The 10774-nt window shown below is 37.8% G+C and overlaps 2 protein-coding genes across 3 annotated transcripts in view; one reads left to right on the top strand and one right to left on the bottom strand.

Annotated features, from left to right (window-relative positions):
- STX8 (syntaxin 8) overlaps nucleotides 1–7255 on the bottom strand; it is a 218605-nt gene extending 211350 nt beyond the window's left edge. For both annotated transcript variants that reach the window (XM_012726710.1, XM_012726711.1), the window contains exons 1-2: nucleotides 7133–7255; nucleotides 3175–3274 (exon numbers count right to left, since the gene is read on the bottom strand). In XM_012726710.1, coding sequence (XP_012582164.1) covers nucleotides 3175–3274; nucleotides 7133–7221 — 189 coding nt within the window. In that variant the 5' untranslated portion in view covers nucleotides 7222–7255. The remainder of the gene's footprint in view (nucleotides 1–3174; nucleotides 3275–7132) is intronic.
- Nucleotides 7256–7864: 609 nt separating this feature from the next.
- The window catches only part of CFAP52 (cilia and flagella associated protein 52), a 28752-nt gene continuing 25842 nt past the window's right edge, over nucleotides 7865–10774 (top strand). The window contains exon 1 of the mRNA XM_004685086.2: nucleotides 7865–7938. Within this exon, the coding sequence (XP_004685143.1) occupies nucleotides 7869–7938 (70 nt within the window). The 5' untranslated portion in view covers nucleotides 7865–7868. The remainder of the gene's footprint in view (nucleotides 7939–10774) is intronic.

Genomic DNA, 10774 nt, shown 5'->3' with positions numbered 1-10774 from the left:
GAGTCTAAAACACATGGAGATTAAACAACATGCTGCTCAAGAACCACTGGATTAAAGAAGAAATTAAAGCAGAAATTTTAAAATGCTTAGAGTCTAGTGAAACAAGGACACAAGTTGTCAGAACTTTATAGGATGCGGCAAAAGGGTTTTAAGAGGAAAGTTAACAGCAATACAGGTCTGCAAGAAGCAAGAAAAATCCCAAATAAACAATTTAATATTACTTCTAAACCATTTGAAACTTAATAGAAGAAATTATTAAAATTACATCACAATCACAATTAGAGACATAGTAATCAAAATTCTCCCCAAAAACAAAAGCTTGAGGCTAGATGCTTTTACAAATGAATTAACCAAACTTTTATTTCTTTTTTTAAAGATTTATTTACTTATGCATGCAAGAATTAGGGTACAAATCAGAGGTGCCAGGGTCAAGAGGATTCACCAGAGGCAGAGTGGGGAGCAGAACAGGCAGAGCCACTGAAATACACTGCTGAGGGGAAGAGTGCCACCAGAGACGCCCATCAAAGCTTTAAGAAAGAATTTATGCCCACTTTACTGAAATTTTTTCAATAAATAGAAGAAGGTTACTTCTTAACATAGTCTATAATGACATTACCCTAATGCCAAAACCAAACAATAACAGCATACAAAAAAGAGAAAACTATAGGCCAAATCCCTATTGAATGTTGATGCAAAAATTCTCAGTAGAATATTTGTAAATCAAATTCAGCAACACATTACAAAGATCATATACCATGACCAAGTGGGATTTACTCCAGGGATGCAAAAAGATGTTTTAACATACATAAATCAATTAACATAATATACTACATCAACAAAAGAATAAAGCCCATTTGCTCAGTACATGCAAGAAAGCATTTGATAAGATAAAGTACCCATTTATGATAAAATTCTTAATAAGATAGGGAGAGTTACCTACCTCAACATAATAAAGGCCATAAATCACAAACCTACAGCCAACAGTATCCTTAACATTAAAAACTGAAAGCTTTCTACACAAGATTAAAAACAAGGCAAAGATGCCCACTATCTGTTTAATATAGTTTTAGAGGTTTTAGCTACAGCAATCAGACAAGAAATAAAAAGAATTCAGATTAGGAAAAATTGAAACTATCATTACTTGAAGATACAGTATTATGTATAAAAACTCTGAAGACTCCACCAAAAAAAGCTATTAGAAATATTAATAATATAGTAATGTATCTGGTTACAAAATTACTATACAAAACTTGTTGCAGTTATATATACAAAGGAAAAAAAAAAGAAATCAAGAAAGTAATTACATTTACAATAACACCAAAAAGATTAATGCCTAAGAATTAATCTAACTAAGGAAGTGATGTACTTACACAACAAAAACACTAAGACACTATTAAAAGTTATAGAACAAGACATAAAGAGGTGTAAACAAACGACAGTCCATGCTCAAGAATGGGGATGATTAGTATAGTCAAAATGACTATTTTGCCAAAAGCAACATCTATGCAACCCCTGTTAAAACTCCAATGATATTCTTCAAGAAAATAGAATCAAAAATACCAAAATTTATATGGAAGCTAAAACACCCTGAACAGCTAAAGTAATCCTGAGAAGAAAAAAGAAAAGGGAGGAATCATAGACCTAATTTTAAACCATATCATAAAACAAAAGTAGTTAAATATGGCACTGGAATAAAAAAAGACATACAACCCACACAAATCAATGGAGTAGAATCAAGAGCCCAGAAATGAATCCACACATTTATCAATACTTAGTTTATGACAAACAAGCCACAATCATGGAAAAAGGACAGTCCCTTTAATAAATGTGCTAGGAAAACTGGACAGACACACTTAAAAGCTGAATTACTCCATTTCAGTGCCCCAAAGTAAATTCAAGGTGTTTTAAAGATTTAGATATAAGACTAGTAACAATAAAATGCACCGGAGAAATTATCAATAATACATTTCGAGATATCCTGAAAGACATCATAGAGTTATCTTTGAAGATTCAACCCCTACAGCAAGGGAAATAAAAGCAAAATAAACAATTGGAACTGCCTGAAAGTAAAAGACCTCTACAAAGCAAAAGAAAATACTAGTAAATTAAAAAACATCCTACTAAATGAGAGAAGATACTCATTTATATACCACACAACTGACAAGGGGTTAATATCCAAGGAAGGACAAAGAACATACTCAACTGAACAAAAAAATCAAGCAGCCCAATTAAAAAAAAAAAAAAAAAACAGATCTGAAAAGGCAATTTACCAAAACGGATACACAGAAGGCCAAGATGTATGAAAATATGTTCATCACCAATTGATTATCTCCAATGAGCTATCATTCCATAATATGAGAATAAACATACACTAAAAAGACCTATCATGGAAACATAAACTGGTACAGTCACTTCAGAAAACAGTCTGACCTCACCTTAAAAAACTAAAAATGGAAATACAGCAACATGATCCAGCAACCCATTTTTGAGTATCTATCCAAAGATACAAGACCATCAACTCAAAAAATCTATGCTCCACAATACTGATTGCAGCATTATTTACAATAGCTAGAATCTGGAAGCCATCTAAGTGCCCACTATAACAAATGGATAAAGAAGGTACGATGGCAGCCACACAATGTGATATGATCCAGCTGTAAGGAAAGATGAAATACAAATGGAAGGGCCCAGTGGAATTATGCATAGCAAGTAAGTCAGAAAGATAAAGACAAGTATTGGATACATATGAGTAAAATGAGGACTCAAAGTGTAGAAACAGACAGAATAATATAATTATAAACTATTGGACACTGTTGACCATAACCATAACAAGGTTTCTGAGACTAGGGAAGGAGCCAAGGGAGGCTAAAGGAGGGAACAGAACCTCTGATCCTACTATCCTAATGCCAAAGCAGTATTTATGTAATAAATAAAAGCATATACTTTATAACAATACTTAATAAAAATCTGTAAGTAATAATTTTTAGTCCAAGAGGGCATTCACATGTGTTGCAATTAATGTGAAAAAAAGGTCAATATTTACTGGTTGCCTATCATGTCAATTCAACACACGAAAGCATGTATGTTATTGCATACACACCCCCTCCAAAATAGGAAGGTTTTCAGTTTTCAAAACTCAAATTACTTGAAGTATTAATTTGCCCCTGGTCTTACCTTGGTTGTACTTTCACCATTCCTTTCATACCGAATTCGTTCTTGAATTTTCTCAGCAATGTCCTGTGCGATTTGGCAAGTAGAATCATATGTGGAAAACCTGTGCCCAAGTCATTAAGAGGAGAAAACTGTTTAACAGTCTTTAAAAAAATTTCTGTATTACCTAAGTTTGAGTTTTAATTCTAGTCACAGATTGAAACAGGGAGGATAAGAGTAACAGCCATAGGGACCAAATCAATAGTGTTGAATGGTACTTGCTTGGAGCCAGGTTCTATACTGAGTGCTTCACACAGATTCACTAACTCCACACAAGAACACTAGGAGGTGGGTACCATTACCATCTCCAACTCACATGCACCAAGAGGCATAGTGACTTGCCCAAGTGGTACTACCAGATGCAAACCAACGCTATCTGCCTCATAGCCTGCATGCTGAACAACTCGGCAATTCTGACAGTGAATGTGTTTGACATTCATTGTTGATGGAGGGCCCCTCCATACTGAGAGCTACGCCAGGTACTGGAGAGTATAGCAGTGAACAAAATGGACAAAGTTCCTGCTTTCAAGGAGTTTAAGGACAGGAGAAAGGCATAAAAGAAGCATATACAGAGTATATCAGGTGTCAGTAAATGCTAAAAAGAAAAATAAAGCAGATTTTAAGACCTGTATTGTTTATTTTTTTCAAGCAAAAATTGGAACAATTGGCCAAACAACAGTTTTCAATATTTTGTACTGGAACAATAGAAAAGCTGTCAGTAGAATAGTTCAGCAGCACAAAGCTTCCCAGAGCAGGGTGGCAGGCAAGGCAAGGAAGCCAGCCACACTTTCTAGAGAAAAGCCTCAAGGAACAGAAGCTGCAAGAGCTGTGTATTCCACAACCAAATGTCCCGGGGACAAACAACATGCATTCACCTGGTATCTAAGCTTACCTGAATGTTTTCAAAGCAATATGGATCCTCTATTTGTTACTCAAAAGTGTTGGGGGCTTTGTAGGATTCACAGCTAATTCCAAATAGTCCTTTATTTTTACTTCCTTTTCCTATGTTTTATAGAAAAATACTTAAAGCATATATGTACATTTTCTCTTTCCTACCAGGTCTGTTGCTAAAGAGTAGTCAAGAAAACAGGAAGGAGACTAAGAAGGAGAATTGGGTCCTGATTCCAGCTTGGCCACATTTCCCCATTTCTCCTCCATCTCCTCCATATTGTCATCTGTGAAAAGAAGAGCTTAAGTCTGGCTGTGGCACCAGACCACACATATGTAAATCAGGAATATACAATACACCTCCTGCCAAATGTACTGTATAAATGGTGAGGACATCTGGAGGCACTCGGGCCTGACAAGTTACCTCTTGGACTAAGTCACAAGGTTAGCAGACCCTCTTACCAACAGCAGAGGGAGGAGCACACTCCTGACATAGGGAAAGATGAAAAGAATAAAATGTGCCTGAAGTTCAGCTGAAAGGTGGCAGTGGGCAGGAGAGCAAAGTATAACATGATAAAGGAGTAGAAGCTAGTTTCTACAATATCTTAAACACCAGCCCATAAGATCAGAGTTGTAAGAGAATTTTAAATCTGTAGGGGATACATTTACACATGAAGTGAGGCCTTAAACAGGTCAGGTGAACTTTGAAGGGCACATAGGACAAAACCCCAAGGATCTTGGCCCCCACCCCATCCTCATGTTCTCACTTTGAGCAGTAGTTCCGAAACTTTATTTACCATATCCTCAAAAAAAAAAAAAAAAGAAAGAAAGAAAAGAAAAGAAAAAATTCTGAGCTCCCACTCCCAAGCATTCTGGTAACTCTGGCATGTGATTTGACCTGGACATGAGTTTTGAAAGCTCCCAGGTGATTCCAATCTGTAGTAGTGTGTGAACCACTGGTCTAAGGGGAATCAGACCTCAGCATGGTATCCAGCATACAACATCCAAACTACTGGTTTAGGAAAAATAATTTGAACTCATTTATATCAATAGTTGGGAATGAAGGAAGAGTGGCAAGAGATCAACAGAAGACTTGCCAGCTATTCAATTCACGCCTTAAAACACGAGGCTATAAAGGATTGAACTGTAGTGCAAATGGATAGCAAAAGAGAGATATCAGAGATAGTTAAAAGACAATCCCAAAGAGGATCAGTGAATAATATGAGGAATGAAGAAAAAGCAGATGAGCAGTTTTCAGACCCAGTGACTAAGATAAGAAACCATGAAGGAGACCCAAGAAATAAGAAAGAGGAGCATCAAAGAAGAAACCTGACTGAATTAGACCTCTGTACTAGTACAAATCAGAGTGTACAGTTCAACTGATATTTGTATAAGATTTACTTTAAAATGTATGCAGTATAAGAAGGGTGCCTCCCTGATGGCCTGGGGGTTAAGTCTCAGTACTGTCACCACTAAGACCTGAGTTGATCCCCAGCCAGGGAGCCAATCCAAAAATGGCACAGCAGACCTCTCCTCTCTTGACTGCTGCTCCCCTCAGCAGTGTATTTCAGTAGTCTACCTGTTCTGCTACCAACTCTGACTCTGGTAAATCCTCTTACCCTCCCCATCTCTGGCCTATACCCTAGTTCTTCAATGCAAAAAAAAAAAAAAAAAAAGAGGTATAGAGAGCAGTGATGAAATAAGAAAGGCACACAAAATGTTGAAAATTATAGAAAGTGGGTGGTAAGTATAATAGGACTCACTTAGCAATCAGTAGGTACCAAAGGCCATAAAAATTTCCCTTCCCAGCGACCCAGTAGTTCTACTTCAGAGAAGCTAGCTGAGGAAATAAAATGGAACAGAAGGGCAGTCTTTGCAATATTAAAAAAAAAAACCCTAATATTACAAAGAGGGAAATAATTAAATTATGGTCATTTGTATCATGTACTACATTATACACAAAAAATTGACTTCAGTAAATATTCAACACTATAGAAAACTATTCCCTGTTTTATAAAACGTACATGTATATAGTATACATAACACAGACTAAAGTCATACATTCATTTTAGAAATCAATAATGGTTATTTTTCCAAATGATAGCATTAAAAAGATTTTAGGTTTCTTCTTTCTCTGTAAACACTTTGTAGATTTTCTTTCAAAGTGTATGTTATTGTTAAAATTAGATTTTCTTTCAAAGTGTATGTTATTGTTAAAATTAGTGTTCAATCAGTTAAGCCATTGGCTCAGATAACCTAGATGCCAAGCAGGGCTAACTTTAATCGTGCAATCCATTCTCCTGTTACCCATACTGTCTGCAACTTAAACAATCATAAATTATATTACAAATCACAACATAATACACACACTCCAACAAGAACTTACAGTCCTATATGTTATAGGACTATGTTCCCGGAGATCAGAACTTCTATCTTTCACCATTCAATCTTTGGATGTTAACTGCTGAATAAATTACTGTTATCAGCTACTGTTTTACTGCGTGTAAGTTGCTGCCGCACCTGGTGAGAGTAAAACGCCTTAGAAACAAATACATAATTTCCCATTCAGATTCCTATAAGTTTTGAAGGGCCCGTAAGGTCTAGAGTCAACAAATTACGAACTGGCTGGTTCGTAAACCTTGGTTTCTCAGAGAAGCACGGGGTTCACGGGTTACTTCACTTTCACAGGCTCCAGGAAGCCCGCATCAGCCTACTTCACAATCGGGATGAGCGGGAAATACCCGAGACGAGACGCTGCTCAGGAGGAACGTTAGAGGATGGGCACTAGTCCTCGCTCCCCATAGGTCCACCCGCTCTCCTGCCGGGTCACCCCTGCAAGGAGGATAGTGGGATGTAGCAGAGGTCCCCTCCACCCACCTGCGCACCCCTCCTCCTCAGCAAGGATAGGGTCCCCATCGGCCATTCCCTCAACCCGAAAGGCCTCCAGCTTCTAAGCCTAAGGATCACCAGCTCCTCGGAAGCCCGGTGTCCCTCAGGGACTCTCCGCGCGCAGTGACCCTCACCCGGGGCTCACCAGGGGTCCGGTGCCATCCTGCAGTCTCCGCCCGCTCCCCGGACACTTCCTGCTTGCAGCAGCTGACTACGGCGGCCGGCGGGGCTCATACGCCGCGGGTCAGCCCGCGCGCGCCTGGAACTTGAAGTTACACATTAAGGCTGCAAAACCATGATTTTAAAAAAGGAAAACACTTACCCCGACTACATTCAGTTGACGCGATCTACTCCAGCTAAGAGACGCGAACATTTTGGTGCAATTAAAACGAAATTGTTGCTGATGAAGTCTAAGAAAGTGAGCGCCTCAAGACCCCTAGCAATTACTTAAAATTTGATCCTGCTTAAAACCAAAACAACAAACAAAAGATGGGATTGTGGTGATAGTTGCAGAAATAAAATATGTGAATTTTACCTCAGTAAAGTTTGAAAAACTTTTTTTAGTCCCGCTTCAAACAAGGGACCCACATTACCAATTATTACTTTATAGAAACCTTCCATCCGAGGAAGTTCTCTCATTAATTTTTAAATGTAAGTTATTTATTATGCTTGATTATATAGTTACCAGAAGAGTCAGACTCTTTACCGAATGGGGGCAGGGAATTTGGTACACCCTTAAATTTACAAAGAAAGAGAAAGGGGGAAAAAAACCCTCTCGCCTCTCTGGAGGGCGTGGACTTAGCGCGCATGCGCATGTCCGTTACCATAACGACCAGAAGACGCTGCATCGCTGGAGGCAGAGAGGAAAGAATCTCCTGGTGATGGGAGACCAAATTTCCCCGAAGACCGACGTAGCTGAGCTGGAACTTGAAGCTGTGATCGGCTTCAATGGTGAGACCTCGAGCATATCTGAGCCGGGTAGTTTAAGAATACCAGGGGCGGGTGATGCATACAGGGAAAGTGAGGCGCGGGTGGCTCCTGGAAAGCTGAGTGGTCCCGGACGCTGGCGTGAGCCCTGGCTAGGGCCCAGCACGAGGATGCTAGACAGCCCTCCTGCCCCAGATACTAAAAGTCGCTTTCTTACTCCAAGTATCAGGGGGTGGGACGGATTTTTACAGTATTTAAAGGAACCACATGCCTCCTCACCGGGTCTAAAGAATGAGTAAGACGCTAGTTAGCCCTTATCCCACTAGTCAGCCCTCCCCCTGACTTTAATTCCACGCAGCCCCCAAAGTTACCCCAGTGCTCTCGGTGACTAACATATGATACTGATTGGCATCTAAAATCCCAGCTGGTGTATTAAGGAGGAAGGAATAGGAAGGGGACGTGTGCTTAAGCAACTTTTTTGGAGAATGATCTTTTTATATTCGCTACCCGAGCTTTAACGGTGAGAAATTCAGGTCATGGTAGAAGAGGACACTAGAGGGAGCTGGAGAGGAGAGATGCTTTAATCAGGAGGCCTGGTCCTTCCACTCAATTCTTATTGCGGCTGCATACTGTTTTGAACGTTATGGTGAAATGACTGGTTTTCTTCATAAGGATTAAAGAAGATAGGTTAAATTTTTAGAAAAAGCAGTCTTGTAAAAATTACTTTGTGATGCTTGAAAGCTTTAAAGTGTAATAATGTAGATGCAGAATAATGAGTGACTAAAGTTTAAGCACTTTCTTAGACTGACTCTTATCTGTGTTTACTTCAGTAGTCTCTGATACAAAGTGGGTAACTGAGTACCTCTGAGCTACATCTTTAAAGCTGATTATAAGATCTTTGGTAGAAGAAAGGAGTGGCCTGTAGCTAGTACAAAGGTTCACACTAGTGAACACACATAGCCTCACCTTTAAAGCCCTGCAACTGAATTCATACTGTTTTGTAGAGTTAAAAGGACAAATATAGAGTCAGTTATATATGGGTTGTCCTCGACAATTACTAATTATCTTGGACTTTTCAAGTAACCCAAATTAATTAAATTGTCTTTGCCCTTGCTTTTGTGACAGTTTACATTTTTTCATATAGTCAAGAAAACAGTTTGTATTTCTTTATATAGTCAAATGTATATTTGCCCTGCATTGAGAATAACAGAAGTAAACCCATAGTCATACTTAAAAGAGTTCAGAAAATTGGAAAACTACCACGAACACAAAAGAAAATCAAGCATTTATATGTCCCAAAGATATCACTTAACTTCTAGTGTGATTCTTTCAAAGGTATATGATTCTTTCAAAGGTATACTTGCATATATGTGGTTTTTAACAAAAGCATATTAATACTGTATATATTCTTTTATGCTCAGAGTTTTCCCTACTTACAGTCTATCATGTAATTGTTCATTAGCCAAAAGTATAAACTATGACTTAATTTTCATACAATATTTTAATATGGTATTCAATTGTGTAGATATGCCATAATTTTAAAACTTCCCTGTTATTAAGCAGTTAACATAATTTCCTTTCTGCATTCATTTTCAAATGCTATAAAATTCACCAGCATAGCTAAATATTTTCATTCTTTAACTTTGTCCCTTCGGATAAATTTTGTGTACATCTGTTTTGTGTTTTTTCCTTTTTCCTTAAAATATACTCCAGTGAGGATGCACAGTTATCTAGACAAGAGTTATCTAGATTCATTTTTTTAAAAGATTAATTTTGAAATTATTATAGAGTCACAAGCAGTGATAAGAAACAATACATAGAAGATCCCAGTACCCGTCACCCAGCTTCCCCCAGTGTTAACATCTTGCAACATAAACCAGGAAATCAATATAAATCTAATCTACGAGGCTTGCACAGATTCCACCAATTTTACATGAACTCACTTGTGTCATTTATATCTAATTCTCTGCAATTTTTTTGCATGTATATTTGTGTAGTCACCCATTGTCAAGACCACTGGACAGTGCTACAAACCTAATGATCCTTTCTCATAACTACGATGGAATTCTTCTTCTTTACTCCTACCTCCCACTCCTGTGACCCCTGGCAACCACTGAGCTGTTCATCTCTTTAATTTTGTCATTTGGAGAAAGTTACAGAAATGGAATCACACACTGTTTACATTTGGAGTGACTATTTTCACTCGACTTAGTTCCCTGGAGATTCAGCCACGATTTATCTATATAGCAATTGTTTCTTTTTGTTGCCAAATAGTTTTTTATGTATGGACGTACCACCTTTTTTATTTACCTGTTGAACATTTGGATTGTTTTTACCTGTAGCTCTCATGAATAAAGCTGCTATGAACATTCATTCATGTAAACTTCAGATTTCACTTCTCTGGAATGAATGCCAAAGGGTACAATTGCTGGAGTACATGCTAATTACAGGTATAATTTTATGACAACCGCCAAGCTATTTCCAGCGTGGTTGTACTACTTTATATTCCTACCACCTACGAGCAATGTATGAGTAACATAGTTTCTCTGCACCACTATTTGGTGTTGTCACTATTTTTTTTTTTCTGCTATCCCGACCCCTATGTAGTAATATCTAATTGTAGGTTTAACTTGCATATCTTTATTGGCTAATGCTGTTTAATGTCTTTTCGCTTGTTTATTCCCATCTCTATATCCCTTTGGTTAATTTTGGATGAACTAGTAGGCTATAAAGGATGCTTGTTGGTTGATTGGAAAAATTTCTAAATTGCTTATTGAAATTGTGAAGATTTAGTTTTTATTAAAATAATTAAATTGGTAAAAAAAAAAAAAAGAACTATGGAGAGGAAAAAAAATTTTTG

Source organism: Condylura cristata, unplaced genomic scaffold (genome assembly GCF_000260355.1).
Source record: "Condylura cristata isolate star-nosed mole 26May11 unplaced genomic scaffold, ConCri1.0 scaffold00017, whole genome shotgun sequence".
Lineage (NCBI taxonomy): Eukaryota > Metazoa > Chordata > Mammalia > Eulipotyphla > Talpidae > Condylura > Condylura cristata.
The sequence above is the reverse complement of the archived record's forward strand: the minus strand, read 5'-3'. Positions and strand labels throughout refer to the sequence as shown.